The 20282-nt window shown below is 48.7% G+C and overlaps 1 protein-coding gene across 1 annotated transcript; it reads right to left on the bottom strand.

The window, feature by feature from the left end:
- Positions 1-355: 355 nt before the first annotated feature.
- LOC127187483 (coiled-coil-helix-coiled-coil-helix domain-containing protein 2-like) lies at positions 356-841 on the bottom strand. Its single transcript, XM_051143452.1, has one exon. It carries the CDS (start codon positions 839-841, stop codon positions 380-382), a length of 462 nt encoding a protein of 153 aa, XP_050999409.1. The 3' UTR covers positions 356-379.
- Between the last annotated feature and the right edge of the window lie 19441 nt (positions 842-20282).

The following is a 20282-nucleotide window of genomic DNA, read 5'->3' as shown; positions in this document are numbered from 1 at the left end:
GAGTTACAGGCAGTTGTGAGCTGCCATGTGGGTGCTGGGAATTGAACCAGGGTCCTCCGGAAGAACAGCCAGTGAGTGCTCTTAACTGCTGAGCCATCTCTCCAGCCCCAGGCTCTATTGTTTCTACTTAGAGACTGGGAAACTGAGTCTTGGTTTCATTTTTTTTTCTGAATGACTTTATATTAACCCACTTTATATTAGCTCACAAAACACAAGGTCAACCACTTGCCCAGCCACCAACATTACTAGCCTCAGTGAACATCTGTAGTTAAGACTCTGTCATGGCCATTCTGAAGCAACGGAGCTTTGGAAATAAGGGTTCATATTTCACTATCAACTTCGTAAAGCCAATTTACATTTCTTCAGTTTGAATTCTTGATTAGATTAAACCATTTGCAATTCTGCACTGCCACAGCACCTCATCGAAGCCCTCACACAGCTTGACGTCACTCTGGTTCTGGGCACACTCCAGAAACTGCCTGATCTCAAGAGAGCAAGGCCCACGAGACTGCTGGTCCAGCAGCTGGGATCCCTGAGGCTCCTGGTAAGTGATGTCAGCCTTTGCGGGCTCAGCATTACCTCCTCCACTGAAGCCCCCAGTGATGGCGTGACCCAGGGTGTGCCCCACCGCAGAGCCCACAGCCACACCTGCTGCAGTGGTTGCCATCTGGGCCACCAGGCCTGGCTGCCGGGGTACAGCGGCAGGTGAGCCAACTGCAGATGGTGCAGCTGCTGCTGGAGGCTGAGCTGCAGGTGCTCTGCTGGGAGCAGCCCTCATTTGAGGGGCTCGGCTGGCTGGAGGAGGCACCCGGGAAGTGCGACTTCGGCTTCCATGCAGCATACTTCTTGCTAGCAGCCTCTGTCTTCAGACCTTGGTTTCATTTCTATTGCCGTGACAAAACACCCTGACAAGAAGCATCTGTGGGAGAGAGGGTTTACTGTGGCTCACAGGTCTGAGTTACAGGCCATCACCGCAGGGAGGTCAAGTTGTCAGGAACTAACAGTCCAGAGCGCTTTCCCTGCTCTTACCCAGTTCAGATCCCAAACCCAAGGGATGCTGTCCACTTTTAGGATGAGTCCTCCCACGTGAACTAACGTAATCAAGGAAAGTCCCCTCCCAAGCAGACATGCCCACTGGCCAGCCTGATACAGACTATCCTTTACTAGACTCTTTTGAGGTGTTTCTAGTTGATGACAAAACTAACCGTCGGATTGTGGCAGTACCCACCTTTATTCCCAGGCGTCTGGAGGCAGGGGCAGGTGGATCTCTGTGAGGGTGAGACAGCCTGGGCTACATAGTGAAACTCTGTCTCAAAACAAATGTAAATAAGAAACCAAGTAGCCATCACACTCAGTAAGTGGCAGAGGTGAAAGCCACAGCCTACCCGACCTCTGCTCTCTGGTGTCCATAGCCTGTCACTGGTACCCCGAAAGGCTCCCAGTGATCCTCTTTTCACCCTCCCAGCCTGGAGTCCTAGGCTCCTTCCTCTGCCTGGCCTGGACCATCTCTGAAGGAGCCTCCAGTGTTTCTTCACTGTCTCAAGCACAATTCGTGCAGCATCTCCCATCTCTGCCCATTGCCCACTAAGGAGGAGCACACTGGAGTGCTCTGGTCCTACTTCCTAACTGGGAGCTTCAAATGCCATGAGGCACCCTGACAGTGTCTGTCCTCTTTGTCCAATAGTCAGAAGGCTTCATGCCTCTCTGTCCCAGAACATTTGTCCCTCTGTACATCCATTTATCCATCAATCCATCTCTCCTTCCATCCCTCCCTTCCTTCATTCATTTGCCTCTCACCTCCCTCCCTCCCTCCCTCCCTCCCTCTCTCCCTCCCTCCCCCAGTTCTTGTTCCTCTGTAGGGTAGACCTATTGCTACTCCGAGCACTCCTGGGGTGTCACTAGCCTTGGCCTTGTGCCTGTAGAGCCCCAGCCTAGTAGCTCTGTCACTGGCTGTATGGAGGTCATGGTGTCCATGTCTTTGGGATTTTGAAAGGAAGTGACGACAGCTGAGTTAGTGCCAGAGCTCTGACCACAGATGAACACGAGGATGGGCTCAGCCTTGAGCTATGCTGTGTTGCATTCACACCAGAGTGCAGGCCTGGTCGCCAGTCATCGAGCTGTGCCATCACACAGAACCATGGCAGGGCTTGGCTTCTACTCTCAGGTGGAGCTCACTACCAGTACAGCTTTCATTCAGGTTGTTCTTGCTTTCCCCCACAGATTCTACTGTATTGGGAGTCATGTTCCACCACTGCTTCTTTATTTTTTTTTAATTAAAATTTTGTTTTTTTGTTTTGTTTTGTTTTGAAACAAGGTTTCTCTGTATAGCCTTGGCTGTCCTGGACTTGCTTTGTAGATCAGGCTGGCCTTAAACTCACAGAGATCCACCTGCCTCTGCCTCCCCAAGTGTTGGGATTACAGGAGTGTGCTCCAATCCCGGATCCACCACCACTTTTTTGTTTTTCAAGACAGGGTCTATCTGTGTAGCCTTGGCTGTCCTAGACTCACTTTGTAGACTAGGCTGGCCTGGAACTCACAGCGATCCACCTGCCTCTGCCTCCTGAGTGCTGTGATTAAAGACATGCGCCACCACGTCCAGCCCTACCACTGCTTCTTATGGGGACTTTTCAGAGCCTGGTAGATGTTCCTAGCACACATCAGAGTGGCTGCAGCTCTTTCGCTCTGAACCCTGTGAACTTTGGTGGGAACCAAGCCTGATGTAGATCACTGTGTGATGATAGAACAGGATGCTAAGAGGCTAGGCACACACTGTGCCAGGCAGGGTTGGTTCAGAGTTGAGCCTGTTGCTCACGCTATCCTGTGAGCCCACGCTGCTTCTTAGAGTGAGCACTTATGGCACCTGCCCTGGCCATGAGCCCACCAGCACTGAGGGATCCCTTGGCTCCCTTTGCTTCCCAGCTCCCAAGCCCTCCCTCTCTGCCCTCTCTCCTTGTCACCTCAGCCTTTGCAGCAGGAAGTCAGGCATCCAGGATAGGAGATCAGGGAAGCCGTGCCAGCCCCATTCTTTGTGAAGGAACCATGAGTAAATGCCATTTAGTTGAAACAATGTGAAGTGGGAGGATTTCCTCTCTGCCCTGGAAATCATCCTAAGCAGGAGGTTATAGCTTCTTCTCACCAAGAGGCAAGCCAAGATGACCAGGAGGTTATTTGGCTTTTAAATGTCACACCAAGGGGCTTGGTGAGAGGGCTCACAGGTTAAGAGAACTGCCTGCTCATTCAGAAGACCCAGGTTTGATTTTCAGCACTCACAGGATGCACAAACATACCGACAAATAAATATATATAATTTTTAAATGTTTTAAAGTCAACTCAGCATGCCAGATGCACTGGTCCATGCCTTATAGTCCAAGCTATTAAGAACACTGAGGCAGCCGGGCATGGTGGCGCATGCCTTTAATCCCAGCACTCAGGAGGCAGAGGCAGGCGGATCGCTGTGAGTTTGAGGCCAGCCTGGTCTACAAAGTGAGTCCAGGATGGCCAAGGCTACACAGAGAAACCCTGTCTCGAAAAACCAAAAAAACACCGAGGCAGGAGAATTCCAGGAGTGGATCGGATAGGGTGGATGTCAGATTTCATGGAAGGCAATTTGTTTTGAGTACCTGCGCATTTCAAGCAACCAGGGGTTTAGCGAGCACCTGCCCTTGAGAAACTCCTTCAGCTTGCAGAAGCTAAGCAGTGGAGATGAGTTAAATGTTTACTGAGCACAGACTGGGCAGGCCTGGAAGTGCAGCCCTTGTCCAGGATGCACAGAGACCTGGGTTCCAGCCCCAGCATTTCAAGGAAGAATAAATAAAGTCAGGGTGTGCACAGAGGAATGAGGGGCCAGCTCATGTTATGGAGTTGTGCGCAGGCTATGTGCAGCGGCAGGCACCTATAGTCCCAGCTACTTTTGAGGCTGAGGCAGGAGAATTACTTGGGCCTCGGAATTTGGAGAGCAGCCTAAGCATCAGCATAGAAGGCATACTACCTCAAAGAAAAAGAAAGGTGGGAGGTAGCCGGGCGTGGTGGCGCACGCCTTTAATCCCAGTACTCGGGAGGCAGAGGCAGGCGGATCACTGTGAGTTCGAGGCCAGCCTGGTCTACAAAGCGAGTCCAGGATGGCCAAGGCTACACAGAGAAACCCTGTCTCGAAAAACCAAAAAAAAAAAAAACCAAAAAAAAAAAAAAAAAAAAAAAGAAAGGTGGGAGGAGAATGAGAAGGAAGAGGAGGGAGAAGAGGAGGAGGGAGAGGAGAAGGAAGGGGCTGGAGAGATGGCTCAGCAGTTAAGCGCACTGACTGCTCTTCCAGAGGTCCTAAATTCAGTCCCCAGAAACCACATGGTGGCTCACAACCATCTGGTGCCCTCTTCTGGTGTGCAGGCATACATGCAGGCAGAACACTGTATACCTACATAATAAATAAATAAATCTTTTTTAAAGAGGAGGAGGAAGATTAAAAAGGAGGAAGACAAAAAGGAAGAAGAAGGAGAGGAAGAAGAGGAAGAGAACTCCTCAGGCATTAAAAAGGAAATGGCTGAATATGTATTGACACACACACAGTGAAAATTAAGGCATCTTTTATCTAACACCTAATATGGAGGTCAGAGTTTCCGTGAGAAGCATCCTAAATAGACACACGCACCTAATACCGGAACCTGGCCCTGGTCATGGATGGCACAGCTATAGCACTAATGGCTGTGCGTCTGCCACAGGGAAAGTTTACATTTCTCCTCAGATAATAACACTTTCTGGGGATGGAGAGCAGGGAATACAGGGAAGTTGATTGGTCTGTATTGGATATATTTTATTAGTATTTGAGGGGGTTTCCAAGATAGGGTTTCCTCTGTGTGTAGCCCTGGCTTTCTGGGAACTCACTTTGTAAACCAGGCTGGCCTCTAGGAATTTGAAAACCACAGAGATCTGCCTGCCTCTGCCTCCAGGGTGCTAAGATTAAAGGCATGTGCCACCACTGCTCAGCAATATTTGAGATTTTTACAATGAAGAATATCCTTTTTGTTGTTGTTGTTTGGTTTTTCGAGACAGGATTTCTCTGTGTAGTGTTGGTTGATCTGGACTTTTTTTTTTTTAATTTAAGATGTACTTATTTATTTAATGTATATGAGTACTTTAGCTGCATGTACACCTTCATGCCAGAAGAGGGCACCAAGTGACAGTTTAGATGGTTCTAAGCCATCATGTGGTTGCTGGGAATTGAACTCAGGGCCTCTGGAAGAGCAGGTGGTGCTCTTAACCACTGAGCCATCTCTGCAGCCCCGATCTGGACTCTTTTTGTAGACGAGGCTGGCCTCGAACTCACAGCAATCCCTCTGCCTCTGCCTCCTGAGTGCTGGGATTAAAGGTGTGTACCACCACACCTGGTGAAGAATATCTTTTTAAATATATATGATGCTTAAAAAAAAAAAAAAACTTTAAGACAGGCAGTGGTGGCGCACACCTTTAATCCCAGAACTTGGGAGGCAGAGGCAGGTGGATTTCTGTGAGTTCGAGGCCAGCTGGGTCTACAAAGTGAACCCAGGATAGCCAGAGCTAGACAAAGAAACCCTGTCTCGGAAAAACAAACAAACAAACAAACAAACAAAACAAAAATAAAAACAAAATCTTTAAAAGCAAACGCTCTTTGCATGACCACATGGCTAGGAACTTGATGCAGGATGAGGTCCAAAAAGACATAAGAGACAGCATCTTTCGAACCAGGCGGGCTTGGGTGTCCCAGGCTCGACCAGAACCTTCTTGCTAAATCAGCTGTGGCTTCCTCTCCCCAAAGCCAGAGTCAAGATTGGCTGTGGTGGCAACAGCAGCATACTAACTACCTTGTAAGGTGGGCTCAACACCATTCCTCCAGGAAGGGCAGGCTTCAGTGACCAGAGGACCTCAGTGACCTTGAGCTTGGAGGCAGAGGGGTGAGCACGTGGCCTCCCCGCCAGGCCTTCCAGCAGGCTGCAATGTGAAGAGTGCAGATGCAGCTAGCCTCCCAGCTTGGACGTGCCCTTGAGTAGTCACGGCCTCTGTGTCTCTCCACCAGCCCAGGTGGAGGCAGCAGCCCATCTGTGCCCCTGAACACCCAGAGGTCAGCAAGGTCAGGGGTAAGAATGGAGAAGTCTCCAATGGGGCACGTCCTAACCTAACCAAGCCTGCTCCCCACTTTTTGAAGGTAGTTACTATCCTGATTTGTGTTTGGTGATGGTTTGTGTGTCGGGGGGGGGGGGTATGTGTGTGAGTGATATGCACGTATGTATGTGTGCGAGGTGTGGCATGTGTGTTGGAAATATAACCAGTGGCCTTATGTGTGCCTGGCAAGCACTCACTGCTCAACCATATCCTAATTTTTTGTTGGAAAAGATAAGACGCAGAGAAACTAGGCTCAGAGTCACAAAGCTTGTGAGCGGCAGACAGGATGTGAGCCTACGGAAGGGCCCCAGCGTCTGCCGTGCTTTTCCTTCTACAGTGTTCTCAGCCTTAGAACCCAGGTGCTGCCTCCCAAGATGGCCCTTTTCCTTCCAGCACGAAATCCCAGGTCCCCAGCCTCCAGTCACACAAGTCTCACGTTCACACATCCTTGGCCCAGGTCTGGAGCCCCATGTTCCAATCTGCGCCTCCCTTACTGGCGGCTTCTTTCATGTGATCGTTCATTCGTCCTATTCCTCATTCCTGTCTCAGCAAACATTCACCTGAACTGAATGGAGCCAGTTCTGCCAGATTGAACTTGACCTCAGAGGAAAGTACAGAGAAGAAGAAGGGGTGGAGAGGGGAGGGGAGGGGAGAGAGAGAGAGAGAGAGAGAGAGAGAGAGAGAGAGAGAGAGAGAGAGAGAGAGAGAGAGAGAGAGACCCCAACTAATTGAATGGAGGGGAGCTGGGAACAGTTCCATGGCTGGGAAGGTAGGGAAATACTTCAGGAGGCCAAAGGGACTAGCAGCTGCGACCACAGACAAAGAGGCTGGCCACGGAGCAGCATGAGGCCTTTAGAAAGTGCTGGCTGAGCCGGCGGTGGTGGCGCACGCCTTTAATCCCAGCACTCGGGAGGCAGAGGCAGGTGGATTGCTGTGAGTTCGAGGCCAGCCTGGTCTACAAAGTGAGTCCAGGACAGCCAAGGCTACACAGACAGACAGACTCTGTCTCAAAAAATCAGGAAAAAAAGAAAGAAAGAAAGAAAGAAAGTGCTGGCTGTTTCTTATAGCTGGGCCCCAGACACTCCCCAGGCCCAGGGACTCATGGCTCCTGGAAGCCTGATTCTTCTTTGGCTACCTGGAGGGATTGAGGTCCAGTAGCACTACCTAGAACCTCTTCAATTGACCAGTAAGGAAACCTCCACCAACAACAACAAAAATACAAAATAATAGTTAGCAAGGTGGTTGTAGAGTTACACATGAGGAAGGACAACCCTGAGGCCCAGAACCAGAAAAGCCACACCCACCACTTACTGCTCTGGCTGGAATCCAGAAGGAGCTCAATTCCAGGGGCTTGTTTGTCTTGTGTTTGTTTCTTTAAGCCGGGTGTGGTTGCAGGACTATACTCCTACATTTTAGAAGATTGGAGCCCCAAGATCAGGAGTCCAAGGTCAGCCTTAGCCACATGAGTGAGTTTGAAGGCAGCTTGAGATACATGAGGCAATTCTCTTTTGTTTTGTTTAGGGCTTCTTGTTTGTTTTTCTTTTTCTTTTTCTTTTTCTTTTTTTTTTTTCAAGCTTTTAATCTTGTTTTTGTTTTTCAAGACAGGGTTTCTCTGTGTAGCCTCGGCTGTCCTGAACTTGCTTTGTAGACCAGGCTGGCCTCAAACTCACAGTGATGCGCCTGCCTCTGCCTCCCGAGCGCTGGGATTAAAGGCATGCGCCACCAACCGCCTGGCTGAGGCAATTCACAATAAAAATGAATAAATAAATAAGTAAGTAAATAAATAAGTTGGACAGGCAAGAGACTGTACAGGTAAAGGCACTTACCATCAAGCCTCCGGGCCTGAGTTTGACACCCAGGACCCATAGGTGGGAGGAGAGATCTAACTCCTGCAAATCGTCCCCTGATCATCACATGTGCAGGGACTGTGGCACAGGTACACCCCCATGCATACATTTTTAAGAAATGTTTAAAAGTTTTATTGTTTGCTAGTTGTAATAAATAAATATATAAATAAACAAGGGGCTGGAGAGATGGCTCAGGGGTTAAGAGCACTGGCTGCTCTTCCAATAGTCCTGAGTTCAACTCACAGCAACCACATGGTGGCTCACAACTGTCTGTAATGGGATGTGATGCCCTTTTCTGGTGCACAAGCATACATGTAGACAATGCACTCATATACAGAAGATATATAAACAAGTAAACTTTGATTGATAGATAGATAGATAGATAGATAGATAGATAGATGATAGACAGTAGGGCTGTTTCTCATTTTGTATATCAGAAATTGAAGCCCGGGACTTGCAAGTGTCAAGTGAGACTTTTCCTCTGAGCTGTGCTCCCAACCCATACTGAAAGTCAGAAGTCTGCCAGCTCTCCTCCTACGCTAAGCTAGAGTATTCGTTTGTGTGTACACAGAGAGATATATCAAAACGTGACCATTCATAGTGGTTATCTCTGGTAGGGTAACCTCCAGGTTGTGGTTCCTTCATTTTTTTAATGTTTTAATTAACATATATTAGTTATGTATAATAATAGATTTCAGTATGCTTTTTTTTTTTTTTTTTTTTTTTTGACACAGGGTTTCTCTGTGTATCCTTCACTGTCCTGGACTCACTCTGTAGACCAGGCTGGCCTCGAACTCACAGTGATCTGTCTGTCTCTGCCTCTCGAGTGCTGGGATTAAAGGCGTGCACCACCACCGCTCGGCCAAACTCTGCTTTTAAAAGATGCCAATTCAGCCAGATGCCATGTCTTTAATCCCAGCACTTGGAAGGCAGAAGCAGGCGGATCCCTGTGAGTTCGAGGCCAGCCTGGTCTACAAAGCAAGTCCAGGATAGTCAAGGCTACATAGAGAATTGTCTCAAAAAACCCCGCCAAAATTAATAATAATAATAAATTAATTAATTAAAATTAAAAAACAAAAATAAAAATGTCAATTCATAGCCAGGCAAATGTCTGTAATCCCAGCACTTGGGGAGGCAGAGACAAGTGGACTGCTGTGAGTTTGAGGCCAGCCTGGTCTACAAAGAGTTCCAAGGCAATGAGGGCTGTTATACAGAGAAACCCTGTCTCAAAAAAACAAAAATAAAATAAAATAAAAAAATAAGGGCTGGAGAGATGGCTCAGTGGTTAAGGGCACTACTGTCTGCTCTTCTAGAGCTCCTGAGTTCAATTCCCAGCAACCACATGGTGGCTCACAACCATCTATAATGAGATCTGATGCCCTCTTTTGGCCTGCAGGCCTAATGCAGGCAGAGCATTGTATACATAATGAATAAATCTTTAAAAATAAATAAATAAATAAATAAATAAATAAATAAATAAATAAAAATGTCAAATCATAGCCAGGCATGGTGGCAAATATCTGTAATCCCAGCACTTGGGCAGAAACAAGTGGACTGCTGTGAGTTCGAGGTCAGTCTGGTCTACAAAGCAAGTCCAGGACTTGCCAAAGATGCACAGAGAAGCTGTCTAGAAAAGAAAACAATAGCAACAAGAAAAGCCAAGTGGGGGACAACTACCTTCTAAATGTTGCCTTGTCACCTTTCCTTTTTTTTTCTTTTTCTTTTTTCTTTTTCTTTTTTTTTTTTTTTTTTTTTTTTTGAGACAAGGTTTCTCTGTGTAGCCTTGGCTGCCCTAGGCTCACTTTGTAGACCAGGCTGGCCTCGAACTCACAATGATCGACCTACCTTTGCCTCCCGAGTGCTGGGATTAAAGGTGTGCGCCACCACGCCCCGCCTTGTCTCTTCACTTAATGGGCCCCAGAAGACAGTCATGTTCCCATACGGGCCTCCACCCCGCCTAGAGCCTCTGCCCTTTGACTTTCCTGTCAAAGGCACCCAATCTTCCCTTCCATATCCTCTGTGAAGCCAAGGCTCTGTTGACTTCTCCTCCCCTCAGGCACCAAGGTCCAGCCTGCGGGGCACCCACTCACCCTGTCTACCCAGGGCTGTCTCAATTTGACACTGAAAGTCTTGCTTCCCAAAACCCTCCCTGGTTTGCAAACCAAGAGTTACTCCTCCCAGCTTCTCCTGGGTCTTACGGGTGGGACGGGTTCATCCCACTGCTGGAAGACAGTAGCCAAGCCACGCAGGGATACCTCCCTATCCCTGCCATGGCAAGGTCACAGCACAGGCCCCAAAACATAAGTGCTGAGCCTGCCTGTGCAGGAGCAAACGGGTAAAGGAAAGAACAGTAATTCCACCTATGCCACCTTCTCTGAGGGACTTTCCCTGACTACCCTGTCTCCAATGACACCCTGCCCATTACCCCATCTCTCTTCCTGCTCTGTGTCCCTGGCATTTCTCATCAACTAATATGCTGTTCCTTACGCACTCCAGTGCACCCTCTTGTGGGTCTCTACCTCCCTTTAGAGCTGTGGTTGTCAGCCTTCCTAACGCTGTGACCCTTCAATACAGCTCCTCATGTTGTGGTGACCCCCAGCCATGAAATTGTTCTCATTGTTGGTTTATAACTGTAATGTTGCTACTGTTATGAATCATAAATATCTGACATGTGGAAGGTCATTTGTCCCCGCAAAGAGGTCTCGACCCACCAGCTGTGTACTGCAGCTCTGGACTATGGGTTCCATGGAGACAGGGTCCTTGTTTTCTTAAGGCAAAGCCCTCAGTGCCTGAATTATCTGGTGAGAGTGAGTGAGCAAGCGAGTGAGTGAGTGAGTAGATAAGCCTCCCTTTTCCCAGCTAAATATGGAGCCTTGTGGTCTTTATCTCATGTGTTTGGTCTTTGAATTTGTTCAGTAGACATCAGCATCCATCATGTGTGTGCATGTGTATGTGTGTGCATGTGTGCGCGCGTGCATGTGCAGAGCAGATTTCTAGTCTGATGGCAGGAGGCACAGGAGCCTGGACAAGACTCAGAGGCCAAGGCCCTAGGGTTTAAGGACCAGTCACAGGACCCTGTTCTTTTTGCAGCAATCCAAAAGGCTGGGTGTGGTGGTGCACACCTTTAATCCCAGCACTCGGGAGGCAGAGACAGGCAGATTGCTATGAGTTCAAGACCATCCTGATCTACATAGGGAGTCCAGGACAGATAAGGCCAAACAACCAAACCAAAAACCAACCAAACAAAAAACCCACAAAAACAAAAACAGCAAAACAAAACAACAAAAGGCCAGAATCATGGTCCGAAGACAGATAATGAATCCAACCCAGGCTTTGTCCTCAGCATCACTCTGAGTGAATTCTCCTGCCTTTGCCTCTGCTGATTCCTAAGTCTCTGAGGTACTGCTGTGCTCTCCTTCTGCAGACGAAGACACTGAGGCAGAGTAATTAGCTCAGAAGACCAAAGCAAATACATGGGGTGTCAGAATCAGACCCAAGCCTACGCTAATCCTGGTGCTGGAAGCTTGGTTTGAAGAGGAGGTTCAGAGAGGCACTGTCACCTGCCCCAACCAAGTCACAGTGCTGGGCAGAGCTTGGACTAGGATTCATACCAGGGGCCGCAGGACTCCAGGAGAGGCTTCAGACCCACTGCTAGGTGACCACCCTGGAGGAGGGAGGGGGTCAGGGTCAGAGGGTGGGGAAGGATAGGATTCAAGCCAGGTGGCAGCTGTGCTTACCAGGCACAGAGCAGCTGCCTCCAAAGGTGCCCATGAGGAACCAGGCCTGAGGGTCAGCTTCCCTTATCCCTCTGCTGGTCACTAGGCACAGAGGCCGAGGCTTCTTATCTCTGACGCTTTCCCCAGCACTCAGGGAACGGCCTCCCAGGCCTGGAGAGGAGCATGAAGAATTGGATGGCCAGTGCCTATATTGGGCCACTTCTCTTTGGCTCCTTGGCTTGTGTAAGCCTGAGGCTCACCTTCCTGTCACCAAAGAACAATTGTTCCCAAATTGTTCTATTAGCCTATGTTCTGGAGGTACCAGCTCCAGGTTTTCTTTTTTTTTTTTTTTTTAATTTTTTTTTTTTATTTTTTTTTTTTTTTTCCAGGTTTTCATAGGAGTTCTAGGGTGAGATCTGAGATGCCCTAACTACAGCTGGGTTTGTAGTTCAGTAGTAAAGGTTTGCTAAGCATGTGAGAGGGCTTGGGTTTGACCCCCAGTAAAGGAAAAGGCCTAATTTGTTTAATTCATGCACTAACCTATAAGAGAGAGGAAAGCAAAGTACATATGGTGAGGCTCCTCGAGTCCCTAGCAGGGTAATTATTTATGTTTTAAAGATGACGTACAGGGACTGGGGAGTTGGCTTAGCTGTTGAGAGCACTTGCTCAGTTCCAGAACCCTTGACATCAAGCTCACAGCTGCCTGAGACCTCAGCTCTCCAGGATCCAACACCTTATGTGGCCCTGCAGCACATGCATACATGTGGTACATATACAACGCACACAGACACACAGACAGACAGACAGACAGACACACACACACACAAACACAGACACATGGACACACAGACACACACATAAAAATACGGACACACAGACATACACACACACACAAACACAAGACACACACGGAAGTGGGAGGAAGGGAGAGAACAAGAGAGACATAGTGGCACATACACTCATAAATTAAAATAATTCTTTAGGGCCTGGGGTGGTGTGCACCCTTTTATCCCAGCACTCAGGAGGCAAAGGCAGGCAGATCTCTGTGAGTTCGAGGCCAGCCTGGTCTAACACATAGAAACCCTGTCTCGAAAATGCAAAAAAAATAAAAATATAAACAATAAACTTTTAAAAAGAAAGTGAGCAGACCCACAAGGGCTAGGACAGTACTTCAGCAGTGGAGTGCTTCCCACTGACTTAAACCCCAACACTCCCACAATAACAAAAGAAGCAAACTTAAAAACATCAATATCTCAGAGGAGGGCTCAGCCCCCCTCAGGGATAAATGGCAGAAATCCTTATTTGAAATAATAGAGCAGTAACTCCCTACCCTGCTTGGTTTCCCTTTGCCTAGGTCTGTGAGAGCCAAATGGAGGTCCCTCGGGTTACCAGTACAACAATCTTTTGAGGCCACCTCTTCCTTGGGGGCTAAGCAGCAGCAACAACTTGGCTTTTAGCCGAGCAAATGAGCCCAGAAACACCCTGCAGGACTGGAGCTCGGGCCTCAGCTCCTCTGCTCTATGACACAATGAATGAATCATTCCAGGGTGCCAGGCTGTGATGACCCAGTGATGGTCTACGCAGGTGTGTGGGGCGAGGCTGCCTCTCCAATAACCTCCAGTGCTTCTCATGTCTCTCCTGGACTCGCTTTGTAGACAAGGCTGGCCTCGAACTCACAGAGATCCGCCTGTCTCTGCCTCTCGAGTGCTGGGATTAAAGGCGTACACCCCAATGCCTGGCTACAGCTCAACTTTTTTTTTTTTTTTTTAGTATATGTGCTGCTGAAGTGAACACTACACCCCAACTTTTATTTATTATTTATACAGTGTTTTGCCTGCATGTCAGGCCAGAAGAGGGCACCAGATCTCATTATCAATGGTTGTGAGCTACCATGTAGTTGCTGGGAATTGAACTCAGGACCTCTGGGAGAGCAGTCAGTGCTCTTAACCACTAAGCCATCTCTCCAGCCCTATACCCCAACTTTTAAACTCCGGCTACTTACTAAGTTACGGCCTGATCGAAGCACAAGAAGATCTCAGGCAAGAGCTGTGGCCTGGCCCGCTCTCCCCAGGAGCACAAAGGTGGTCAGTTAGCCCATTGTTGTAAAGTGTGTGTCTCCCCACCCTCTGCATGCACAGTGCTCATGTGTGGGAGACCTGATCCCCAGCTTGTAGCACCATGGGAGTGAGCTCCACTCTTCCAACTCACTGAGTCCAGAAACAACGACACCAGCATTGACCAACCCTCTGAAACTAAGAGCCAAATAAACCTTATCTCCCCCACATTGCTTTATAGAGGATTTTGTCACATGGACAAACAAATATCAAAAAAACCTGACACAGTAGCCTTGAAGATGGGGAGGCAGAGGCTTTAAGGGTCAGAGTCACAGTTGGTCCTTGTCCCCAGGCGACAGGACTCAAGAATTGCCCAGGCAGCATGGAGAGTTCAGTGTGGAAAAGATGCCAGCCATTTCAGCCTGATGACCTTTGTTCAATCCCAAAAGTGAAAGAAAGAACAGACACCACACTTTGTGCTCTGACACCCACAAGGGCACTGTGGCTGTGTTCACACCCACAGGGATAATATATAGTTTTAAGGATTTATTTATTTATTATGTGTACAGTGCTCTGCCTGCATGTACACCTGCAGGCTGGAAGATGGCATCAGATCTCATTATAGATGGTGGTGAGCCACCATGTGGTTGCTGGGAATTGAACTCAGGACCTTTACCTTACCTGGCGCTCTTTACCTCTGAGCCATCTCTCTAGCCCCAAATATTTCATTTTGTTAAGTGAACTGATCTAGACTCAGAAAGACATGTTTTTCTCTTATGTGTAGAAACTAGATAAAAGGAAGGAAGAGAGGGAGGGAGGGAGAAAGGGGGCTCTATTTAGTCAGAGGAAGAGGGAGGGCAGACAAGAGCAGGGAATGGAGGATGGGTTGGGAGGTGATGAGGGAGGCACTTTAACTGGGATGTAAAGTGAACAAATTTTAAAAAGAGCAGGCAGCCAGGTGTGATGGCACACGCATTTAATCCCAGCACTCGGGAGGCAGAGGTAATGGTGGGGGAGCATGAGTGTGACCACAGCACCTGAGGTGCACCAGTGAAAACATCACAGGAGAACTCACCTGTACAATACCGGGAAGTTAGCTGTGAAGGCATGCTGCCATACATGACTGTGTGCAGTTTTGCACGGAGATCTTTATTGTTGCTTTTCAGACTTTAAAAAAAAAAAAAAGATTTATTTATTTTTACTTGAAGTGTACAGTGTTTGCCTGCACTATGCATGTTGCACCACATGCGTGTCTAGTGTCCACAGAAGCCAGAAGAGGGCATCAGACCCTTGGAACTGAAGCTGTAGGCAGTTGCCACTGCTATGTGGGTGTGGGTGCTGCCAACTGAACCTGCTGCATCTTCCACAAGGGGAAGGAAGGAGTGCTCAGAATCACCAAGCCATCTATTCAGCCCTTGCTTTTTACTTTTTGTGTGTACAAGTGTTTTGCCTGTGTGTATGTGCACCACATGTGTGCTTGGTGCCCTCAGAGGCCAGAAGACGGTTTTAGGTCCCCCAGAACGGGAGTTATAGCAGCCACGTGGGTGCTGAAATCAAACATAGGTCCTGTGTTGCAGGAACTCTCTGAGCCGTTCCTCCAACCCTTGGGCATGGGGGTTTGATGGTGTCAGATACATCTAGGGATGCAGTTACTGCATCTTATCAGGGCCCTGCCTTAACCTTTGAGGGACCGCCAGACTGTCTCTCCAAGCAGTTACAACATTAATGCTTGCAATTTCTCTACATCTTCACCTACACTTGTTATCATTCATTCAACTTTTTTTTTGTTTTGTTTTGTTCTTGAGACAAGGCCTCACTATGTTGTCTAGGCTGACCTGAACTTAAAATTACAAGCATGGGCTACCAAGCCTGGCTTATCATTATTTTATTTATCAATCTTCTTGCATGTGAAGTGGTATCTTGTGGTCCTGCTTTATATTTCTCTGGTGCCTAATGAGGATAAATAGCTTTTAAGTAGCCATTTATAGCCAGGTGTGATGTAGTACAAGCTTTTAATCCCAGGAGAGGGAGAGGCAGGTGGATCTCTGTGGGTTCAAAGCCAGCCTGGTCTATGTAGTGAATTCCAGACCTACATAGTGAGACCAAAATAAAAATAAATAAATAAATAAAAATTGAAGCCGGGCAGTGGTGGGGCACGCCTTTAACCCCAGCACTTGGGAGGCAGAGGCAGGAGGCTCTCTGTGAGTTCAAGACCAGCCTGGTCTACAGAGAGAGTTCCAGGAAGGCTAGAACTGTTACACAGAGAAACCCTGACTCGAAAAACAAAACAAAACAAAACAATTGAGACTAAGAATAGCACTTGCCTAGTATGTACAGAAAGAACCCTGGCTTTATTTCCCAGCACCTATGGGGGAAAAATTGGTTAATGTATTTTTTTTTCCTTGATGTGGGGGTCCCACTGTGTTGTTTACGCCATCCTCAAATTTTTTAATCTCCTGCCCCAGCCTCCTGTGTGAAACTCTAGGTGTGTGCCAACCACCCTGGCTCCCAGGACATCTTCAGACATCTGGCCTTCTGCCCTCCATTTCAGCAGGTGACATCCTCGCAATGGTCAGGTTGGGGCTGAACCTGCAACAGGTGCTCAGTAAGAGCTAACAGATGGACAGACAGCACACAACACCCTCTCTAGGGTTAAGTGAGTCCAAGAGAAAGAAGAAGTAGGCAACAGTCTGCAGGCTGATCAGGAAGCCACTGAGACATCCACAGCTGCCCAGCCAGGCCTGCCTCAGCCCCCTTTCTTCCACCAGCAGCTGCCGCCAGTTACCACAGACCAGCTGGAACACCAGAATGCTGTCAGGACAGACGGTGGCATCTGCAAGAACACTCCAGAAAAAAAGGAGTTGCCATAGAGAAGCTTTGTGGGTTGAGCCAGACCAGCCTCAGGCAAGGAAGGCGAGTGAGAGGCCGAAGAGCCCCCTGCACTTGCAGAGGAGCCTGTGACCGAGAGTCAGCGAGCAGGGTCAGAGCCATCTTCAAGTGGCCTCTAACACTTCCCTGTCCACGTCTAGACAGCTCTAGCATCCCACAACCAGATGCATCTCCCAGATGGCCTGGTTCTGGAAATGTATTACGTAGAGAGTGACATTTATTGAGCAGGTATTATACATTGTACACTATAGAAAAAGACCCCGCATATGCTAAGACCTCATATTTTCAGAGGAAGAAACCAGGGGCTTACCGTGGTAAGGATGTGGTAGGGCTGGGCTTTGGGCTCCAAGGCTAGCTTTGCCTCTAGACTCTGTCCATCCGTATTCCTGTTCCCCCAGAGTGTTCTGCTGCCTGGGCTGTACCACACAGGATCTGAGGACTTAGCTCCACCCTGCTCCTTAGACCCTGGCTCCCTGCTAAACCACACTCTCAGCACCTGGGATGCAGGAAGGGATTCAGTGAGAGACTGATGTACTCTGACTCCAAAGGGTCTGGCCCATGTTGTAGATAAAGAAACTGATCTGGGGCCGGGCGGTGGTGGTGCACGCCTTTAATCCCAGCACTCAAGGGGCAGAGGCAGGTGGATCGCTGTGAGTTCGAGGTCAGCCTGGTCTACAAGACAGCAAGGCTACACAGAGAAGCCCTGTCTCGAAAAAAAAAAAAAGAAAGAAAGAAAGAAAGAAAAAGAAACTGATCTGGGCAGTAATGGCGCACTCCTTTAACCCTAGCACTCAGGAGACAGAGGCAGGCAGATCTCTGAGTTCAAGGCCAGCCTTGTCTACAGAGCTAGTTCCAGGACAGCCAGAGTTACACAGAAAAACCCTATCTTAAAAAACAACAACAAAACAAACAAACAAGCTGCCTCATGCACTGGTTAATACCTCTAGTCTCAACTCTGGCAAGAGGCTTGCAAATTTGAAGCCAGCGTGACCTACATGAGGAGAAAAAGGAAAATGCACTGAGGGTGTAGTTTAATTTGGCTCAGTTGGTAGAATGCTTGCCTGGCAGGGGAAGGCCTGGGTTTGATCCCCAGCACTGGATAAAACACCTCACACACCCCAGCATTCAGGAGGCAGACACAAAAGGATCCAGAGTTCAAGACCACTCTCATCTACACAGTTCAAGGCAGGGTTACTGGCCTGCATTACAAGACAGCCTGTCTCAAAAGACAGGGGAGGGGGAGGGGAAGAATAAAAAGAAAAACAGTGAAAGGAAAACTGACATTTCGTTTTGTCAGTCAGTGCCCCGGGGGAATCAGGCCATGGTGGCTCATGATCTTTAATCTGGGGTGGGGGTGGGAGGCAAGCAGATAAAGTCAGTGCTCTGAACATGTTAAGGCCTAGTTGACCAGCCCAAGTTTACCTTGCCAGCAGCAGGAAGCCTTCCTGAAAAACCTAACCTGAACTTGGCTAAAGTCAAAGCTCTGGGTCACCCTGGCTGCCTCGTGATGTACTCCCACCCTGTATTCCACTCAGGATCCAACAGCATTTGAGAGTCCTGCAAATACAGGGTCATCCTCTACTGTAAAGGACATTTGAGGCCGGCCTGGACTACAGGAGACCTTATCACAAACAAACAAATGGGACTGCCCAGACAGGCTTTGGGAGGAGGCAAGAGGAACAGATTCCACACTGGGGATAGGGCAAGGTGCGGCCAGAAGCGACCCCACCCTCACCCCCCCACCCACCCCCACCCCCTGCTGCTGCTCTCCTCAGCCCTTCCCACACAGTCTCCAGGACCAAGACCTTCCAGTTTCTGAAGGCTGCAGGCCTGCAAGATGAGTGGCCAAAGGATTTCTCCTCTGGGCATCACCTGCTCTTCTGTGACTTCCCTCCTGCCAACCTTTAGGAGCAGCCACTAGAGCAAAGATGGAAGGCCCACATCCCCCGGCTCCTACAGTTCAGGGCCCCTGCTGCAGTGAGGAGGTGGCAGTGACTTCCTAAATGCAGCCTGGCAGGAGTGGGTATCAAAGGTCAGGCTGACTCTGTAAAATCCTTTACTAGTTAACTCTGTTGCTGGGAGAGCCAAAGCTGGTTGCTTAACCTCTCTGTGCCTCCTTTGTTAGAGGGCCTGAGTTCACACTCTGCATCCCTGTGGCCTTGAGTGAGTGACTTAATCTGCCTCTGTTTACTCTAAAACAAGGCAGAGTTCTTGGCCAGGGATTGGCAGGAGGGAAAAAAGACACCTATCCCAGGCTTCCTGGCAAACGCCCAAGGGTCCTGCTGTGTGCTTTCTGTCCTTTTGGCGATGATTGGCCTGCCCAGGTTCTATGGTTCATGCCTGCTATCCCAGCCCTTGGGAAGCTGAGGCAGGAGGATGGCAACTTCAAAGCCAACATTTCATAAGCAAGTTTGAAGCTAAGCCTGAGCTGTGGCAAGACATGGCAAAATCCTATTGTAGCAACAAAACAAAATCAAATAGAACGAAACAAAACAGGATCTGGAGAGGTGGCTCAGGGGTTAGGGGCAGGGAACTGCTCTTCAATTCCCAGAACCTGCTCTGGGTGGCTCACAACCATCCTGCACTCCAGCTCCATTCAAAGTCAATTCCTCTGGCCTTTATGGACACTTGAGCTCATGTGCACATACCAAAACACACACATACACACACACACAATTTAAAATAGTAAAAATAAATCTTAAGTAAATGAACAACACAATAACCCAGGGCCAGGCATAGTGGTATACACCTTTATTTATTTGGTTTTTCAAGACAGGGTTTCTCTGTATAGCCTTGGCTGTCCTGGACTCACTTTGTAGACCAGGCTGGCCTCGAACTCACAGCGATCCACCTGCCTCTGCCTCCCGAGTGCTGAGACTAAAGGCATGTGCCACCACCACTCGGCTGTGGCATACACTTTTAATCTTAGTGCTCAGGAGGCAGAGGCAGGCAGATCTCTGTTAGAGGCCAGCCTGGTCTTCATAGCAAGTTCCAGGCCAGCAAATGGGCTACACAGTGAGATCCTGTCTTTTTTTTTTTTTTTTTTTTTCCGAGTCAGGGTTTCTCTGTGTAGCCTTGGCTGTCCTGGACTTGCTTTGTAGACCAGGCTGGCCTCAAACTCATAGAGATTTGCCTGCCTCTGCCTCCCAAGTGCTGAGATTGAAAGCAACATTAACTGCCACCACCGGGCTAGAGACCTTGTCTGTAAGGAGGGGCATGATTCGAATAATCTCAGCACCCAGGAGGACGAGGAAGGTCAGCAGCTGCAAGTTAGAGGCCCCCTCTAGTGAGACCCTGTCTAAACAAATAAACCAAACAAAACCAGGGCTGGGCATGTAGCTCTATTGGAAGAACGCTTGCCTCTCATACATAAGGCCCTGGGAAAGAGACCGGGCATGACGGTACTCACCTGTAATACCAACGTTTAGGAGGCAGAGGCAGCACGATCAGAAGTTCAAGGTCATTCTCACTATACAGGGAGTTTCAGACCAGCCTAGACTACTGAAAGGGCAGGGCCAGCCTTGGCAAAGTTGGATAGAGTGGGCCCTGACTCCGCCCAGAGTAGTCTATAAGGGGGGCGTGGTTCTGTGAGGGAGCCCTGTGAAGCTAAGTGTGGGCCTGGCATTCCGTTCCCCACACTGAAGAAC

The sequence above is a fragment of the Acomys russatus genome, chromosome 4, assembly GCF_903995435.1.
Source record: "Acomys russatus chromosome 4, mAcoRus1.1, whole genome shotgun sequence".
In the NCBI taxonomy this organism is placed as follows: Eukaryota; Metazoa; Chordata; class Mammalia; order Rodentia; family Muridae; genus Acomys; species Acomys russatus.
This window is presented reverse-complemented; position numbering and strand designations above follow the sequence as displayed.

Excerpts from the sequence above, each read along its gene's own strand:
- LOC127187483 (XM_051143452.1), bottom strand. The coding sequence starts at position 841 with ATGCTGCATGGAAGCCGAAGTCGCACTTCCCGGGTGCCTCCTCCAGCC.